This window comes from Anguilla anguilla, chromosome 14 (assembly GCF_013347855.1).
Source record: "Anguilla anguilla isolate fAngAng1 chromosome 14, fAngAng1.pri, whole genome shotgun sequence".
In the NCBI taxonomy this organism is placed as follows: Eukaryota; Metazoa; Chordata; class Actinopteri; order Anguilliformes; family Anguillidae; genus Anguilla; species Anguilla anguilla.
In genome coordinates this window covers 11,264,780-11,285,076 of record NC_049214.1, presented here as the reverse complement: position 1 = coordinate 11,285,076, position 20,297 = coordinate 11,264,780, and the positions used below count along the sequence as shown (strand labels likewise).

Genomic DNA, 20,297 nt, shown 5'->3' with positions numbered 1-20,297 from the left:
GAGTGGTATTGTTTTGACTATGCATTCTGGTGGTGACATATTTATTATGTAATCATGAATATTTCTTGCCAATGCAGGAAAACCAAGTCTGTATATGAATAGGCCAGTCTAAATTGTAGGTGCTTTTCAGAACCATTGTGGGCCTATCATAAGAATAACATGCATGTGATCATTCAGTGTGAATGAGTAAGCAATATGGATATGTATTTATGTGTTGTCTGGTAGAATCATAAGGCTCTGCTTTTACTAATGAGTTCATGTTGCAAAGGAACATCAGCCTGGCAATTCTGTTGGATCTATATTATGTGAAGAATCTCTCCAGCAGTGCCAATTTAACGAGATAAAATGAGAATGAATAAATGAATGAACAGATACATTAGAGAACAACTTTTTAACATTGGGAACAATTTATTTTAAAATCTTTAAAATTCTACACTACAGCCATGGCATTTATGCAAATACAATGATATAGAAAGCATCTGCTGTATGAAGTCATATTTTGGTTTTACCATGTTATTTTACAGTAGAGCCCCGCACATTGCATGCATTTTCCTTGTAAACACCCTTTACCATGTTGACTTACAAGCTTACAGTTTACACATTACCCATAGCAGAAGCAATTGAGGTAAGGACCTTGCTCAAAAAGACAACCGTGGAGTAAATCCTGCAAACCCCTTTCCCTAACCTCTACGCAACACCAGTGCCCATACAAACGGTTTCTGAACTAGACCCATGAAATTCTCTCTAACTGCATCTCTGTCTGATAACAGCATTTGGGGGGAAAACTGGAAACCAGGTTACTCCCTTAGAATAACTACAATAAATGTTTACATGTTTTATTTTTTTTATTTCAATAGCAATTTCTTGTCATACTGCAGGCATTTGTATTGAATCATCAGATCAATATTAAATGTTGCCTGTGCTTCTCTGTCCTAATGTAAGGACAGTAATAGTTGTTTTGCTTTATTATAAAGTACACCGTGATGTTTTGGTGTACTTTATAATAAAGCTCCATTTACATGTTTTGGGGTTTTGCTGGGTATGGTACACCCAGTGATATCTACTCTTGAATCATGAAATTTTCCCTGTTTAAAGTCTGACTAACCTTGACCAATAGACCAAATGATATTTCTACAGTCAGTATAGTCAGTTAAACCACCATCACATTTGGATAATAAGCTATGAGAATTAACAGATTTAAAAGCAATAATTATGATTACATTTTAACCATGACATTAACAAAACCATGATAAGTAGAAAGAGGAAATACACACACACACAAGCATACACACAAAGAAAACCAACCATTATAACTGCATAGAAAATCTGACCCTAACAACAGGTAGAAATACTTTCCGTCTTTTTTATTTTCATTTTTTATGAGATGTTTAGTTGAGAGAAAAGAAAGTCAAAATGTTTTTAGTTTTTTTGTCAGCAATTCTGATTTATGAATAATAAATGTCTTGTTCTTCAAAATTAACTTATAGCTACAGCAGAAAAAAGTGCTAGCAAAAAACAAAACTTACGTCTGTCAATCACAAAGCACTTCGGGGTAGAAATACTTTGTGAAAGAATACAAAGAAAATCCCAGAACAGTCCAACAGTTTTTTTATTTTTGTGGTTACTGACCTGCTGTATGTATGCAGCTGCAGTTGATTTTATGCAATCTGAGATTTTTTATTCTACTGGAGAGAGGGACAAAGAACAGATCCAGAATGGCATATATGAGCAGAGACCATTTACATGTTGGGGACAACTTCATGATCAGCAAAATATGAGAATTTTTTAATCACGCTGCTTTATAGTTCTGTCTCATTGCTGTCCTTTCTGACCATCTTCAAAGCAGGCCTTCATTTTTATTACGCTCGTGTCGTCAACAGGACCCAATAACATCTTTCACCATGCAACCTGGACACAGTTAAAGGATCATACACCAGTGACAAGATGAGAGAAACCATAAACTTTCATTATTATCATAACGCAGAAAACGCAGCAGACATACTGCATGATCATTTGGTAAATCATTCTAATAATGGCTTTGGAAGAACAAGCGCAAACATATTATGTTTTCTACAATGCTTTGAGCTACCCATGGAAGCTACATCATTGATCATTCAGCCACAGAAAAGTGTGAAGGGTGTATGAATGTCTCATGCTGATGCTTTTAGTATATTTTTTCAATATTTGCGGACATTTTCATTTTGTGAGGAAAGCCCCCATCCTACATTGTTTGGTTATTTTCTGTAGCTTATCCAGACTTAACTTACAGTCATATACACGTATATACCTGAGACTGGCCTGAGAGAAGAAGGTAGTTGGCCACATTACAAAGGAGGAGAGAGAAAAATGGTTATCTGCACCAAGATGTCCTTTGTGCGCTATAAGCTGAGTTGATGAAACAGGCGCCACGTCATATAAATTAAGTAAAGACAGTACAAACACCCCATGCTAACTTGACATGTGATCTAAGTGCGTCAGTCATTCTTATACCCCCCAGGCTTCCAATTTTCGTTATTAACTCTTATCGAAATCCTTTGAGAAGCTTCGTGTTAAAAGAATCTGCAGTGCTTGGTTCTCGAAATGTAACTCTTCAAAACATTACAGGTACAGCCTGTGACACAGGCATGTATTTTATAAAGAGAAGTGGAAAAATTGAATGTCCAGAACAGCCAAGTAATGCTTGTATTTCATAATGTATTGGATGTCTTGATGAGGGATTGTGCTCACTGGACCTCTCTGTCTCCTGGCGCCTTCTGCATATTCAGTTGGGCTGCAAGTTATCCATCATGACAGACTCACTGCTACCCAATGACTTGCATTTCTGCTGCGGAACTGACCACCATATGTCTTTGTCACTTTATGGCGGGCAGAGGAACAACCTTCCCCTGGAGTAAAAGCAATGCGTGCCCCCGCAGTCTAGAACTCTCCTAAAACGTACAAACCGCTGATGCTAGTTGTGACACCACATGCGCAGAAGTGATTTCAGTTGTGTTTCTTGAACCTTCTCACACAGGTCTCTTGCATCGGCGCAGGCACCCATGCAAGCTGCAAGCTCTCAGTTGACACCATTTGGGAGGCACCTCTTTGCACCAGCGATATGTTTTGCGCCATACTCTTTAAAAAAGTGACTTGACGGTGAGAAAAGATGCCAGAACAGCTGGATCATAGTCCATTACCGAGCACAATGCAGCAGACGGGAGCCTTATACGGGGGCATTGCCCCCCAGCTGAACTGAATAAGAATAATGCTTCATGTCCACCATTTAAGTGGATTTCTCTGACCCCAATTAGATCTTATCAGAGTCAATGTCTGCTTGTCCTCTGTGAGAAGAATACAGGCTAAGTCTAGTGCATTGAAATAGCAATGCGTTCATCTGTACTAGAGTATATTAAATGAATCCACAATGTTCCCAATGCTTGATAATTCCTGTATGAAACACACTGCCGCTGCGTACAGTCAATCACTGCATACTCTATAGGGCTCCATGACGGTGGCGGGCAGGGGATAACATGTAAGGGCCATGAGTCAACAGCAGAGGGAAGGAAGTGTGTAAGAAAGAGTAGGGGATAATGATGGTGTCCACTTTGTTGGTAGTGAGTGGAAGAGCAGCAGAGAGTCATACAGATCGCCCTCTTCGTAGGAGCAACATGAAATCAGTCTGTAGCTGGGGTATGTCAGTGCCCATTTAGTTGTATTAATGCAGATATGAACTACACTATGCAGTTGTTTTACTGTGTGACTCCCCATAGTACTTTTGCGCTTGGCAAGAGTGAGTTTTGCTCACAAACAGGCTTCTGACACACACTGGCACAGTCTGGTCTGACTATCCTGAAGAACAAGCCCAAGAGAGCATTTACACATGACAGTCAAAGCGACTTCAGTGCTGAAGTTCTTTAAACCACTTTAATTCTCCCTGTCGATTCTGTCTCTGAGATACAAAGGCCAATTTCCTGAAAACAAGGCCAGTTAGCATGAAGGTCAATTGTCAAAAACACACTGTAAAAAGGTAAGTTATTGACCCAATCTATTCCTGGCTGACAATTTGGCCTTTATGAGTGTACTGCAACCCCACTGTTGAAAGGGCAGTGAGACATATCAAAGTACCACATGGTCCAGTGGTCGCATTTGTTGTATCTGTTGCACACTTAAGTCATTTCTCCTTGGAATCCTCTCTAGACTGGAAATCAAAGCAAAACTGTGCCTTGGATTCCATTTCAGTCCTCACATAAATGGCAGGCCAGTGCAAGCCAGTGGTACATCAAAGTAAGTAGGTCACGAGGACGCACACAAGGTATCATAGCGCCTAAAGTGGCAAAATTTAATGGCTCTGGGGGAGGAGAGAGGCAACCAGCAGGGCAATGTGACCAAGGGACATGTGACATTGACATTGTTCTCCTCAGAGACTGTACAAGGTGTGGCCAAAGCATCAGCTGCACATGTCAGAACTCCTGTCTGTGAAAATTAAGTGGAACAGAGCTGAGGGATCAAGGGTTTAGTTGCTAGGATACACTAGATGCCACACATCTACCAACTGAAATAATGCAGAGACAGACTCTGGGGGCTTATGATGTGACTATCAGGATAAGATTATTATTATTTTTAAATGTCAACAAATTTCCAAGTGTAGGCAGAGCCGTTCCTCCCAGTAGGCAAATCAGGCACTGCGCATACACCCCCACCTTCTGGCCCAGGGCCCTGTCTTCTCCCCCAGGGCCCCATCTTCTCACCTTCCTTTGACAGCAGAAGAATCAGAAGGTGCCAATGTTTTGGAGGGGCCCCCAAATTATTTTTTGCCTTAGGCCCCCAAAAGTCTAGGGACAGCTCTGGGTGTAGGCCATGGTTAGATTAGGCCATTCTCCTGCCTATTGTGTACACTGTATAAAGCCAAAGCAGACTTAGGATTTGTATAGGTGTGCTTGTAGTAGAACTAGACAGATTACAGGAAAAAAAGTTCTACAGAGTTGCATTTCGTTTTACAAATGGAGGAGTTTCTTTCCAGCACCAACTAAAAATACAAAAAAATGCATTAAATCATTTAAACTGGGTTTAGAGGATGCTGAAGGTGGACACAAATCTGGAGTGGCTTCCAAAGACCTTGTGGTAAATGTTCTGCTGGGAACAGTGTATTCTAAGTATTTAAAATGATCTTCTGATCAAATTGTATCTTAAACAAAAAAACATGACTAAGCAGTTATGTATAAAATTCCACTTTGACATGGATATGATTGTACTGGTACATAAAGTTCACACTAGATGTACAGTACGTTAATTACAGGCTGGTTGTGTGGAGGTACTGCACGTTTGACGGCTGTGCGCAAATCCTGCACAGTGCGCATGTATGTGCACTTTAAGAATGACATTCAATTGATAAATAATTTTAGGCATGAAGAGTGCAAGAATCATGATCAATCGCAGGTGTGTTTTATTTAAAATATTTATAAATAGTGTGCTACATGAGAAAACTAGTATTCAGTCATAGGTGCACTCACATTATTGGAGTTCAAATTAAAGTTCATTTGAAATGTATATAGAACAGGTGCGTAAGAAGCAGATACATCACTTTAAGCCAATGTAAGGAGCTTTTTTTGGTCTCAGTTATTTTTATAAATCGAGTGCAAACACAACTTGGGAAATGATCTTAAGATTATGTTTAAGTCCAAAAACATTTTTATATATGAGGCCCCAGATCTGCACACTACACTCCAATTCCAATTGCTTATTTTATCCATCCTTTTCTCTTCCATCCTCACCTGACCTAGAAATCGATTGAGATCTGCCATCTTTGAGGACGTTCCAATCTGTTAAATACTCCTAGGAGGAGTTAAAAATGAGGAGGCTTCTGGAGGGTGCTTCAGCAAGGATACACGAGTGCATCCTTTGCAGAAATACTTTTTTCAGAATGCATGATGTATAAATGATCAACCTGTGGATCCACCTTTCCCCACCTGCCACATCTGTAATCAACATTGCTTCAAACTGACACTGACTGAGCAAGGATGTTCCATTTGCCTAATACATGCCTTGATTCCTGTCCTCATATATTTTTTTTGCATCATTTCTTTGCAGCCTCATTTGGGTGAAAATAAGTGATTGGAATGAGCCCAGGAGAGACAGAAAGCAGGAAGTGAAACAGGAAGCAGGAAGTGAAACAGATTGCAACCTCAGTTGGGTGAAAATAAGTGATTGGAATAAGCCCAGGAGAGACAGAAAGCAGGAAGTGAAACAGGAAGCAGGAAGTGAAATAGAAAGCAGGACGTGATGACAGGGAAAATACCCATAGAATAAGGATTATCCGTACACTGAATCAAGTGAGCATATTAAACTGCAGTAATCTTGACCATTTCACTATATGGAACAATGGTACCAAAGACTCACTGCCCCAGTAAGGACTGAGCTGCTATCTGCCTCTTCTGACCTTTCCTAAGATTGAAACAAATTGCAGCTTTAAAACCACAATGCACATATGAGCATTAATCGTGATTCAATCACAAAGGCATCTCAGCTGTCTTTTCTGGAGCATACAGATTCAACAATTATTATTTCCCAAAAGGTAACATTGCAAAGAATTAACTGATAACCACATTGACAAATCCCAAGAAATCTAACAATGGAAGCTGAACACTTCAAACACAGGCTGTTGCAAAACTAAATTAACCTCACCCCATCCCCATCCAAAAAAGAAACCATAGAAATAAAGAGGAACAGAAGGAGGTGAGGAAGGTAAACAAACTGTGGCCAGAAGAGAAGAACCTCTTTAAAATGCTATCCTATCCTAAAAACATCATGACATCTGCTTTGTTTTCCCTTATCACGTGGGGGTGGTTTGTTCTCTCTTTCTCTGTTGGGGAGACCTCTTATGGTGATTCTGCTTTCCCTGATGCAGAGGTAGGCTCTGTTCAGGCACTCTTGTCCCCTGTCCTCAGTTTGCGAGCCTGGATCATCTCGGACGACGCCCTCTTGCGGTTGCTGGCCAGGCCCAGCCAGCACATCAGGTCGATGAAGCAAGTGGTAGGGTTGAAGCGCAGGCCGAACTCACTGGTGGAGTAGTCAAAGGGGAACGTGTGGTGGTAGTTGTGGAAGCCTTCGCCTACGCATTAAAGTCAGTGGAAGGAGACAGCACTGGATCAACATTTGGTGCAGCCCCCCCTCCTCCCCAATCTACTTGAACTATATGCCATAAAGCCTACATAACGCAGTCATGAGTATGACATAAGGCCTATGTATAGACATACAGTTCAAGTACAATATTACCACAAACAGACAGTGCAGGTATCTTTCACCCTGTCACAACAAAGCTTGGTTGAATTTGAACTGAAGGCAGCTAGGCTCTCCATCACTTTCTCTGGTATGAGGTGTCATGACTGCTTTGAGATAGAGTTGTCTGGATTCATGTGACCATAATCATTTCATTTCAGTCAGTTTCATTTTTGCATGTCAAGGATGAGAAATTCTAGAGTCTTGAGAGCTGAGACACATTGGTTTAGACTTACCTTTAAATCATCAAAGGATTTTAAACCTGGGAGGTCAGAAAGACCTATTTCTATCCCAAGTACAACTCAGCAGTCACAAAAGTAGGAAAGAGAGCCAACAGACCAGGTGGACCTTTAGGACAGAAATGTTCCCATCTCTGTTTTTAAGCCCTATTTATAATGCAACAGCATTAGGTTCAGTCTGATGCACTTACTCTGAACTACTCTACGGTAAAATATTAACTAAGGCTAGTGAGACACGACCCGGTTGTGGCAGCAGCAAGCAGAGGAAGTGGAGCAGGAGACCATGCCTCACCGATTGCTCCGAAGGTGACAAAGCGGTTCTCCCGGGGGCTGATGTCCTTGTCATAGGGCCGATTGCCATACATGTGGGCGGCGCTGTTGACCAGCCAAGTGACATTGAGGGAAATGGTGTAGCGCAGGATGGAGGAGAGGAAGTAGGAGTTCCACAGGGTCTCACCCCAGAAGTACCAGGGCACCACCGTGGGTACCAGGAAGCACATCACCAGCACTGAGGTATTGTAGTATCTGTGGCCCAAACGCCAAAGCATCAGTAAAAAAGACTATTGCACAACACACACACACACACACACACACACATATATGTCTATATAAGAAGAACAGTATACATAGATTTTATTCTTCTTCTTATTATTATTATTATTATTATTATTATTAGTGTTTATTATTATTAATATTATTAGTGCACACATGCACGCACACACACATACACACACACACATACACATACAAAAACATGCATGTGCATGCACACTTATACACTAATGAACACACAAATACACAGAAAAATGTCACGAGTACAGAAGAATTCACGAGGACATGAGTGCAATTCATAGATGGCACTTGCTGGGAAACACATCTATTCAGCAGTCCCCCTCACATTATTCACTTGATTGATTGACTGATTGATTGATTCACTGATTGCTTAAGTTGTCTGTCCAGTGATCAACACTCCAATCATTCTTAGTCTGTAGACTAAGGTTAGCGTGAGTGACCTTTAATGATATGCAGTAAATCTTCAGTCCAAACACTTTCCACACAAGGGAGAAAGACACAGACGGCTCAGTTCCTCTACTCACTTCCTCTGGAATACCACCACAGGGTCTGCGAGGAGGTCGCTGAAGTCCAGCTTCTTGCCCTTCTCGAGGACGTCCCGGTGCTTGCGGACAAAGAGCCAACCCACGTGGGCAAAAAAGAAGCCACGCTTTGCATTGTGGGGGTCACCGTCTGTCTCCGAGTACTTGTGGTGGACCCGGTGGTCACGTGACCACTCATAAATGTCATTCTGCAGCAGAGAGGAGCAGATAGATTAGAAGATAACAGGGAAGGAGGATCTGGCTAATGATTCAATAAGATGAGTCCCAATGCCAGACTAGCTTCCATATGTGCTTTACCGGCTCTTTCACCATGTCGGAGGATTCATTTGAATGGAAATTCAGCTTTCAAACCATCAAGAGACATCATGACAGGAATCTTATATGACAATATTTTTTTACACTACATTTCTTCTTCTCTAGTTACTATGGATGAAAATTTGGCTGTTTTTATCATGCACATTTTCATGTACATCTGTTTTAGGATTACAACCAACGGACACAATAAAAAAGAAATATGAATTATACATCTCGTTAGCTTGCGATAATAAATAACTAGTAATTAAGAAATTGTGCTTTATTAATTGTGCCTTATTCTCTGTGCTGTCATAAATGTACCTTGTGATCAGGATTATCTTATTAGAAGGTGCCTGACACTTTAATCAGGTCTGTACCATGAATAATTTGGATATTCATTATCTTGAGGACCCCGGGTGTCAATCTCTAGGAGCAGAAACCTTCACTTGTCCTTGGCATCCCACATTTCCTGTAGCTGGTTTGCTGAGACCTACTGCATCAGAGTGACAGTTGGTCCCATATGCAAGAGGTAACAGTTCCCCCAGGTGGTACTTGAGTTAGGAAGTGTCATGGCACCACATTTCATCCTGTCTCGGAGAATGTGAACCAAAGAATATCTGTTGTGCCCTCTGTCTGCTCTGCTGTGACTTGCACTCTGTTAACTAAATATTCTAAAAATGATCCCATTCTATTTAAAATCATGCATGGTTTATGCAGTGGTCAGTTCTGTTTTCATTTATTTAAAAAAATATATTTGCCACCCAACATGGGGCAGAGTATATCCAGTTCCCAGCCCAATTTGAAATGTCCAACTATCTGCAACCGCAGCTGCATTAATGCTGTGAACCACACTGCCGATTCGGGAGAGTGTAGACATCTGTGGGTCTCCTCCGAAACACGGGGCGTCACCAGCTGTGACTTCACACACCGCAGACTGCAGCTGAGCGGAGAGTCGGGAGGAAGACCTTTCACATGCGGCCCTGTCAACCAGCAGCAGTCGCTAGATAGCCGGAATTTCGGACCCCAGGAAAATTAGCTGCACACTGTGTATTTCTAAGGGGGATCCTAAATAAATAAATAAATAAATAAATAAATGTGAACCCTATCCGACTGAACCCTCCCATTCCCTGGGTGACACAGTCAGCGATTACACATCACCCTGTGGAGCTAATAGCCACAGTCAGCACAGGCATGGTCGGGGTTCGATTGGAGGCTGTGAGGCTCATCCATGCACAACAATGTGGTGCCTTAATCAAATGAGCTATCCAGCAGCCCCCAGTCAATGAGTTACAATAGGAAGGTTCTGGCATGGCTAGAAATAGAAATTGCACAGGGTCAATACAGTTTGCCCATTGATATGAGGAATGTGACCATCAAAGTCTGAACTTCATCATGATTCATAAATAGGTGCTACTCATGTAGTGGTCATGGTATCATAACTGGCTAGCTTTGACTGCAACATTGTTTTTGCATCTGATACAATGGAATATAACAGATATGGGGGGGATCAATCATTTCAACCAACAAGATGCATACCTTTGCTTATCTCTATTTGACAGTGTGCCTGTCTGTATGTCTGAATACTGTGCTGATCCACTAACGATCATAATATCTGAAGAGGTCTCTGTCGTGCATTTCTAGGAGGGGAGCACTTCAATTAATCATTCAAAAGAACTGAGAGAAAAATAAGTGCATTTAGGTGGGTTTAGAAAAAGACAGACAGTGCTAACAGATTCTCTTCAAAGGGGAACATTGTTTTTTATTGATTTTTGATCTTGGTGTTGTTTTTTGCTTCTGCTCTGAAGGTAAAAGTAAAAGTAAAAGGCTCCAGGGCAGAACACTGTGACTCATTTGCCTGCGAGCATATCCAGGCAGAAATTCTCCCTCTCCTCTTCCCCCTCCCCCTCTCTGTATTGATTGGCCAGGTCACGTGTTTTGCCCAGCAACTAGCTTTCTAATGTTGAGAACACGGGATTGTGGGAAAGACTCCCAGTATGAATATCGGCATTCGAACTGAGCTCTCCAGTGTCCGCATGCTAAATCTCACCCACAATTCCTTCTCAGTCAGGGGTTATACAGTTACGAAGTACACAGTAAAATGTCCAGTGCTAAATTTACCCTTACAGAGTGCATATGGTCCCTATTGGACTCATATGTACTCTGTTACAACTGAATTAACACTGGATATTTAACTTTGTGTCTAAAATGTTATGCCTTGCTACAGGGTGAATCACTGTTCATCACCCTGATATGAAAACAAAGGACAAAGCCTGTTAACTGCTCTGATTACAAGGGACGGATAACTTTTTGTGCCAAGAGCTGGAAAAAACAAGGTGATTCAGACACAAGGCGTGACATCAGAATCGCTTCACCAGAACACCACTCAAATGGTTAATCATGCAGGAGCATCATTCTTTTCTTCCTCTTCCGGAAGATAAGGGAAAGACGTTCTCCGTGGACTGGAACTAATCCCTCTCGGACTCATTATGAAAACCCTCCCAAATGTGTTGTGAGCTTTGGAGAGCAGATGAAGGCACTGGGACCAGACAGTGTAATAGCAGAAGGATTCAGCGCACATTATCATAATAGGCACAATTTGGTCTGATGACACTATCTGTGTAAGCAAACATAGAGTTGTAGAAGGAGATGGGGGTCTCAGAGTTGCAACAAGCTTGAGTGAACACAGCTGATGTCAGGGACAGGGGATTCTGGGAAAAGTCTGCCACAGTAACGAAGGTCAGTGAGCCTTCAAACTTGGCACCATCAGCCCACCCAGATGCTTTGCAGGGAAGCAAAGTGTTGGTCATTGTGGATAAAAGGCATTCAGCCAAATAATTACAGCACAGATAAAATGAGTATTGAGTTATTGAGTGTTTAAAAGCCATTTTATGTAGACAGGTAGTGAATTAACACTATGAATACGTATAATAATAATAGAAAATAGGAAACATTTTATATACATATATAACTTTTTCTCCTGAACAGACTTGTAATAAGTACTTTAATAAAAAGGTTAAGAAGAGGCAGGTGCAGGTTGTTCTTTTTTGTAAGGGGAGGACAAAATTTAAGTCTCCCCTTAAACTGAACAGTGGCAGCATGAGAACTTTCACCACAAAAAAATACTGAACTGTGGAATCCTTGAGTACTTAGACAAAATGTGGTTTGGGTATAAGAGACATGCGGTTAGCGTACAGACAGTCTGTGTCTCACCTGGAAGGCCATAGAGTTAGCAGCGGCGAGGAAGATCCTCAGAGGCAGCTTGGCTTTGTAGGACCTGTGGCTCCAGAGCCGGTGGGCTCCTGCTGTCACCCCCAGAGCTGTGATCAGGAAGCACAGGTAGGCTGCAGACACAGGAGAAGGACACAGCCAAGCCTGAGTGTGGCAATGGGCATACCAATGCACTATTCACAGTATTTCATGGGAAGAAATAAACAAGAATTTTTACAAACAATCCCATTAGTTCTGATAGCTGTGCGCTGAACTGACCATGGAATAACTGTGAAATAACTTTTTATTTTTTTACTGTTTACTTTTTTATTACTGTTTTTTTACGTAGCTTGTCTTTCTAACAAAATAATAACATTAAACTATGAAACCTGTTTGATACACTGTAAGGTGTTGGCTGGAATTCATTAATTTAATTACACTACATGGCTAAAAGAACATGGACACCTGACATCCAACATCTCATCCAAAATTATGGGCATTAATATAGAGTTGGTCCACCCTTTACTGCAATAACAACCTCCACTCTTCTGGGAAGGCTTTATACTAGATGTCGAAGCATTGCTGCAGGGATCTGTTTCTATTCAGCCAGAAGAGCATTAGTGATGGTACCAATTGGGCGATTATTCCTGGGTCGCAGTTGGCTTTCCAATTGTTCCCAAAAGGTGTCGGATGGGGTTGAGGTCAGGGCTCTGTGCAGGCCACTTAAGTTCTTCCACACCATTCTTGACAAAACCATTTCTATATGGACCTCACTGTGTGCCCAGGGACATTGTCATGCTGAAACAGGAAAGGGCCTACTCCAAACTGCTGGGGAAACACAGAATCGTCTAGAATGTGATTGTATGCTGTAGCATTAAAATTTGCCTTCATTGGAACTAAGGGGCCAAACCCAAACCATGAAAAACAGCCCCAGACCAAGGCGTATCCAGATACTTTTGGTCATATAGTGTATGTACACCATTGCTCTCCATTCCATTCCAGCCCACTGCTGCAGCAGGGAACCAATATCAGTCAAGCTCGGTTTCCCTGTGACTTGTTACAGTGCAGGAAGTATTTAAGTTCATGCAATGATGCAGGCAGACACTGTCAGCATGAAAGACACTTCTATATCACGAGCATGGTATGTATGAGATCAGGACACAGGATACGGCTACTTAGGAACATCAGTGGCTCCCTGGTTCCTGGACTGTTACGAGTATTTCTAAGTGAAGCAGTGCATTGTTTCTGTCAACAGGCTTTAGTGCATACTTAAAGACTGATGCTGAGGAGGTGGTGAGCAGAAAGGCTAATTACAGGCTTATCTAGGATAACACCAAGTGACAGGTTGTTTTATACAGCACAGTGATTCACAGTTCAGCAAGTCAGGCAGCTTAATTTAAACATCTTTAAAGATGTGCTCAATACTGAAAAGCAAAGAAAGGTTTTACATCCAAGCTACACAGGAAATTGTGATTGTAGCATAAGAATTTGGGCTTTCACAATAACCCACATTACCATATTTTCATCCTAATTTATGAATATTTAATGACAATTGCATTGGGTTTGTCAGGCTATGCATGGGAATAAATGCTACGCCATTCCTTTTAATCTCAAAGCCAATGGCCAGTTGAGCTAATAATTAAAGACATAAAACATTTATAAATACGAGTCAAATTATAGCAATCATCATCAGCATTGTCCCTTACCAAGTGTTTTTCTTTCACATTCATACATGTTTCAGATCCTCCATCTCATTATGTCCCAAATGAAAGTTAATTTGGACATACAGTATAATGCATGTCGATGCATAAACAGGATGATGCAATGAATCTGGCAATGCTTAATCTATGGCCAGATAAGCCGAGTGGAACTTATCTGCACTGTCCTGTTTCCCAGCATGCACTACACCTTTACATTTATTTGGCACCATTCATCACCACTGCTAGAGCTGAGAGATATAGATATCACCGCAGCAGAGAGTACCTATAGAAGTGCTTTAAACGCAAGCCATTAAACTACTGAGCAGCACTGACATGCAATTTACATTGACAACTGAATAAATATAGCTCTTAATGGGAGCTATAATGGGATCTCAAATTCTGAACAAAAGGGTCTTCACGTTCACAAAACAAATTTGGACAACCATTGTCCAACCTATTTTACAGCCCTGCACAATTACTAACAATCTTGACACTGGGAGGAACATTTAAATTAGTTAATGATCAATTGAATAAAGTAGTTAGATACTCAGGGGGATAAAATAGTGGACTAGATGTTCTGAAGAAGTGGATCTCATACATTTCCTTCTGCGGTAGACCTGGGCACTGTGTGAATGAAAAAAGCATCACATTGTATCACAGGAATCAAGCATTCCATTAATGCAACATGGCCTGTTGTTGGAATGGAAGCTGGGCCAAGCCACACCTGTTAATCAAACTGCTCAATTCTTCACCCTACCCTCAAAACATAAAAAAATGGTACTAATACAATGATATCACAATAAAACATTTTAAAAGCTCAGCAACATTTCTTTCTCTACGGGAGATTGGGAGGTTTCTATTTTGGGGTAGGGGGTATTAACAGATGAAAAGATCATGGACCGACTGTGCCAGGACTGTTTTAGAGAATGCAGGCCAGGAGCACAAGACCCCCCTCCCACCTACAGCACACAATCTCTCTCTCTCTCTCACACACACACACACACACACAATAATATTAACTGCTCGATAAGCTCTTCAGTCACAAACTTCATGTAATATCTCAGCCGCAGGCCATACTTCAAACACAGCCTAGCTCTTAAAGGCAGCCAATCAGTAAAACTACACTCTTGGTCAATGAGCGGTGACAAAGTCCAGGGGCAAAGTGACACAGACATATACCTGCATGCAATTAACTGTGAACAAATGCAGCAGTGCCAAGCTGGGACACTCCAGGTCACAATTAGGCAATGATTAAAGATGCACCATCAATGAAAGAACTCCTATTGATGCACAAAGATTCGATAGCACAAGTCAGACACCTTACTGCCATCTCCAAACTGTTTCATGCTGAGTTAGTAAGAAAAACACAGCTTCATTATCTTGACAGAAAAGAACAGGTAGGCATTCTCAATAAATACAATATTTCTGCCAACTTACTTTATTTATACCAGGGACTGAATTTTGATTTATTATCTTACATGCTGACCCAAGTTGGCACTTCAATGTATTCTCCCATTTTTTTGGAAAGGGAAAAAATATATGGGTTGTGTGAATTTCCATTAGAAGGAGGGGCACAATAAAATGTTCATTGTTGTTAATAGAGTAAATTTTACTCTGACAGAGTAATCTTGATCCCTCTTGGACTCAAATACATCCTTCTAAAAAGGAATTAACACGGATTATCTTACTCTGTGATTAACACCTTTCTTTCCTCACAAACCCTTACTGCACATGTTTGGTTGGAGGTCTCATCGCACCACATGAGCTACCGCCCCCCCCCCCCCTCCCTCCCACCCCCTTCCCCCCCAGCTACCCCCTTTTCCCTCCGTCCAATCAGTCTGATGAAACCCAGCTGTCTAGCCCACAGTCGTGTGACATCCCCGCCGGCGGCTCCCCTGTCTGGCCGCCCCGGTGGAATTGATTCCCGGTGAGGTGCCGAGCGCCCGGAGCCTTCATTACGGCTCTAACGCCGGAGTCCCCGCGGACGCCCCGTCCCGCTCCCTATTAACGGTTCCGCGCTGGACGAAAAAAACAAAACAAACAAACTGAAGATCACCTGAACCCTGAGAGACTTTGATGTCACTTGTGTTGCACGTACAAAGGCTGAACTTGCCTTTATACATGCATGTGTTTGTATGTATATATGCTTTATGTAAAAACCTCAAAATAGGTTCTAGTTGTACCTTGCTTCAGCTTTCAGTGTATTTAAATGAGAAGAAAAGTGAAGAATGTGGGATTTGCCTCCCCCCCCCCCAAACTCTCTGCATTGTTTTCAGATAATTATAGGCTTTTCAGACATAGTGAAACCCCCTCACTCCGCCCCCCATCCCCAACCACACACTCACAATCTCCATAGTAACAAGACTCTTACTGTCAAACAAGATTCCAAATTTATCATCACATTAAACAATGCCTGATGTTTCAGACAGAACCAGCCCCTAGCTGCCACAGTAACATGCCATTCAACAACATGACCACTTCCTGTCCCCTTTCATGTGAGCACCACACCCACATGAAATATTGATCTAATTTCATTTCACAGGTCAGGACATGAAACAGCATTGAGCCACTGCAAAGCTCCTACACTGCAACATTAGCCCTTAACGAACAGCCATGGTCACAGCTGTTAAATGGAAACACTAAATAATAGACACGGATGTAAAGCTGCAGTAAATCAAAGATACAAGGGCAAATACACCACAGAGAATGGAGATGAAGACATTTGTTGTGCATCCCCTCCTTCGCTTCCCTCTGGGAGTATGTGATTCCAGTCGACAGGCATGAACAGGCGCAGAGGAGCCAGCGGAAGACGATCGTGGCTTGCAAAGAAACAGGGTGAAAGCAGACTGTGGGTGATGCAAAGTGCTACCTGAACTGAGTAAAAAACAGAGTTCTGACCTACTGGCAATGCACTGCAATCAGTGGCTGAGCCAAATATCTCTCCCGAGACATCAATTATTCCAGATTATTAGGATGTGTTTACAAAAGGTGAATGATGAACATGCAGGTAAAATTTGAAAAAATATGTGTTGGCTATGTGCACTGTTACATACCGTAAGTCTGTTACAGGCACAGTATCACCCATATCACCCTGGAGCCATTATTTTAAAAAACCTGATCCTGTGTGAAGGCCTGGGGTCTATCCCATAGTGCTTCTAACTGTCTGGTCAGAAGACATGTGTGCTCTAGGGTTTGAGAAGATTCTAAAGTGAGGGCCATTTAGCACAACATAGCAGCCAACAGACAAAAAACAGAATCGGGACCAATCGTCCAAATATTTATTTTGGGAAATTAATATAATTATATGGTCAGATGTGAGTAAAACATTACAGAGAATCTGGTATAATGGCTCAGCTGAAAGTGCAGTATACTTTTATACCTAATTTTTGCCTGATGCATTATCCTTGAGGAACAACACACCTAGATAAATTCTAGGGAAAAATGCGACCAGCCTTCAAAAAAATCAGTTTTCAGAAATGGATAAAAGTGCTTAATAACTCTGAAGGCACAAACCTACTCCACTTGATGAGGTAAAAAAAATCTCCATCATGCGCCATTAAGTATTTAAGACTCTTCTACAGGGTTTGGACACTTCGTAAAATAATATGTACTGATTAGAATTACCATTGGAAAATTGCTCTCTCCAGAAATTTCCCTCATGCTCAAGAGCATAGCAAAACTAATCTGTGAAAGAGAAGCAGAGATTCTGGCTTGATTCTACATAGTCAGCAAAGAAATTTCTCACTCCATTTATTCATATAGATATTCAGAGAGGGGCTGGCACAATTAACACCTTATGTGCCAGTGCCATGTGTTGAACATGTAAAACTATTCCTTTCTAGTCAATGGGGAACAAACCTGCAATGCTTCTCAGTGAATCTCTTACTGCAACAGTTTGCGAAACAGCAAATTCAAGTAAAAGGTATTTCTGACCATGTTAATAAAGTAATATAAAATGTTAAGTCCTGTGATGTCTTTTCCATATCACTTTGCTTGTGTGTTAACAATACAAAAGACATCACTGAGACATTTTACACCATATCTACACAGTACTTACTATGCATAGCCCATTATGTGTTTATTTTATGAACAGTAGTAATTAATATCATTTCAGAAATGGATCTGTCTAACAGAATATGAGTAATGAACAATTTTTTAAATACTTAAATACAGTCAACATACCCAAAGAGGCACTGTGGCCTCAAAGCTCTTGACACTTGACAATAATTCAATGACAAAATATGGATCCTAGGAGACCTGGGTGTAATACTTCATTCTCAGTGCTGAGCCCTGAGAGTTGCCAGTAGTTTTCCATTAACGATGGCACCTTAAAGCACTGGGCTGGGACAGGGAGCCCACCAACATCAGCCGGACACGGCAGGCAATAAAGGGCAATCCTCTAATTACTCAACCACACCTCCATTAAGTGCACCACACTAAGTACCAGTCCATGTACTGTGCTAAGAAGAACTGTGTAGATTTTCTTGGACAATACACCACCGGCAATTATGATTAACCATCCCATGAAATTGAGGACTGCAGTAGTAACAATGGAAAGCTATTTGCTAAACGGAACCACAAATATGCCATCATATTGGCATATACGATGGCATAATATGCCCCCCCCTCCCCGCCCCCGCCCCCGCCCCCGCCCACACACACTCACACACGCACAAACATAAATCCTTCAGATTGTCTCTTTGCTAATTATCAGACTTGGACACGTTAACAGTTGTGTATTTACAGCAGAATATCAGCCAAATTAAACCCCGTGACCAGCTCTCCCTAAAACTGGAATTCCAAAAGCACTGATGGCCATCAAAATTATGACAAAGTTGTGCGGACGCTTTAGCCGTCTCCATTTGTCATAAACAGTGCCATTTCCTCTTCACCACGACGCTCAAATCTACATATTTAATTAATTTCCAATTAATTGTGTCGAGCTGATAACAAGTACGAAGCCAAATTTTTATTTAAACAACAATTTCAGATATAAAAATTAAGTTGAAAATTATTTAAATTATCTGCATGCATTCATTTCCTATATTTTATATTTTATGAAATGGCAGAACATTTTTTGTCCTGAAAACATGCATACTATTTGACTAAGAGAGCTCATTCATTTGATATGCAATAACCCAACGTTTTTGAGAAAACTACGCGTTCGTGTTGATCAATCCAAAACAATGATTTCAATACTTATTAACTTGTTATTCCAAGTGCAAGAGAACAGAAAAAGGCCACACTCTTCCACGGAAGTTTTACGTAACTCATGCAAATGTAGTGAAACAGGAAAACAATTACTTTCATTCCAAATACAATTGGAAATGAAATCCAGACAAGCGCCTAGAATAATCTTTTTTTTTTTTTTGCTAAACCGTTCATAAGTGCCGGCACGCCGTATTCGTGCCAGCTGAATGTATACTGTAACAATCAACTATATTTTATACGAAGCCTGTTGATTTTCACAGGGAGGGTACTAAAACCATTAATGGTGTATGTATCATGAGAAAATATTTAAAAAGTAAACGTGATGTCACCAACATCATGCATTAAAGTGTGCAGTAAGACTTGCACTGCAGTAGGCTACGCAACATCTGAAGTTACACAAGCCCGCTAGTTACACAAGGTAAGTTCTTTGTCTCCGGTACTTACACCATATCCAGGTAAGGGGGTGCGCCTTGGGGATGAGCAAGAGGGAATAAACTGCCCCGATGTGCAGCAGGGTCATCAGGATTACATTTCTCCAGACGATGTTCTGAGCACGTTTGCCCTTCGCGTCCTCTTTCAGCGCCTCCGACGCCTGGTGCATCTCTGCTGTCGCCGGCTCTGCCGCTACCCTCTCCTCATTCTGTAGAACGCTTCCATCCGACGCACTCACCATCTCTTCACTAAAGCACTTGTTCCGTGATTCTGTGGGATACATTCACCCCTAATAGACTACACTGGTTACAGCAGTTTCAGTACGAATCGTTATAAGAAAATGAAACGTCAAAAGAATGTAATGTCACCTATTCTAAACCCACGGCAGATGCTAATGATGGAGAAGACAGGCATAGCTTGCTGGCTTCTCATCCATTGTGATTTGTATGAGAACTGAACTCCTTACAGTCGCACAAAGAGACCTGCAGTGCCGCAGCCAATCATATGTCGTGGCTGTTGTGTTATAAAGCTATAACAGAATACTCATGCATACAGCTTTATATATAAAGTGCATTGCCTTCAAACCTATGGGACACCGGATGCGACAGAAGGGGAAGTATTTACCCTGCATTTAACGAAAATACATCACATGTATTTACATATTTAGATTTAAAAATATTAACATAAAAATCTTCTAATCACAAACCTTAATATGTGCTTTCAGAGAAAAATACATTTCCAAGCCTTTTATTTCCATTAAACACCTTAAAAATATTTAAAATGCCAAAACAATTCCAATGTGAAAAGGTGACAGATGGGAGTCAGGGTATAGCAAAAAAAAAAAA

At 41.3% G+C, this 20,297-nt stretch overlaps 1 protein-coding gene across 1 annotated transcript; it reads right to left on the bottom strand.

The window, feature by feature from the left end:
* Positions 1-5,399: 5,399 nt before the first annotated feature.
* Positions 5,400-19,997, bottom strand: LOC118213058 (stearoyl-CoA desaturase 5-like). Its single transcript, XM_035391695.1, has 5 exons — positions 19,465-19,997; positions 12,113-12,243; positions 8,591-8,796; positions 7,786-8,018; positions 5,400-7,087 (listed from the first exon to the last, which is right to left on the bottom strand). Exons 1-5 carry the CDS (start codon positions 19,733-19,735, stop codon positions 6,897-6,899), a joined length of 1,032 nt encoding a protein of 343 aa, XP_035247586.1. The 5' UTR covers positions 19,736-19,997; the 3' UTR covers positions 5,400-6,896.
* Positions 19,998-20,297: the final 300 nt, after the last annotated feature.

Coding starts and splice junctions, on each gene's coding strand:
- LOC118213058 (XM_035391695.1), bottom strand. CDS start 19,735: ATGTATCCCACAGAATCACGGAACAAGTGCTTTAGTGAAGAGATGGTG. Junction 8,797..12,112: donor CTAACTCTATGGCCTTCCAG/GTGAGACACAGA, acceptor TCTCTGCTGCAG/AATGACATTTATGAGTGGTC. Junction 7,088..7,785: donor TGTCACCTTCGGAGCAATCG/GTGAGGCATGGT, acceptor TTTAATGCGTAG/GCGAAGGCTTCCACAACTAC.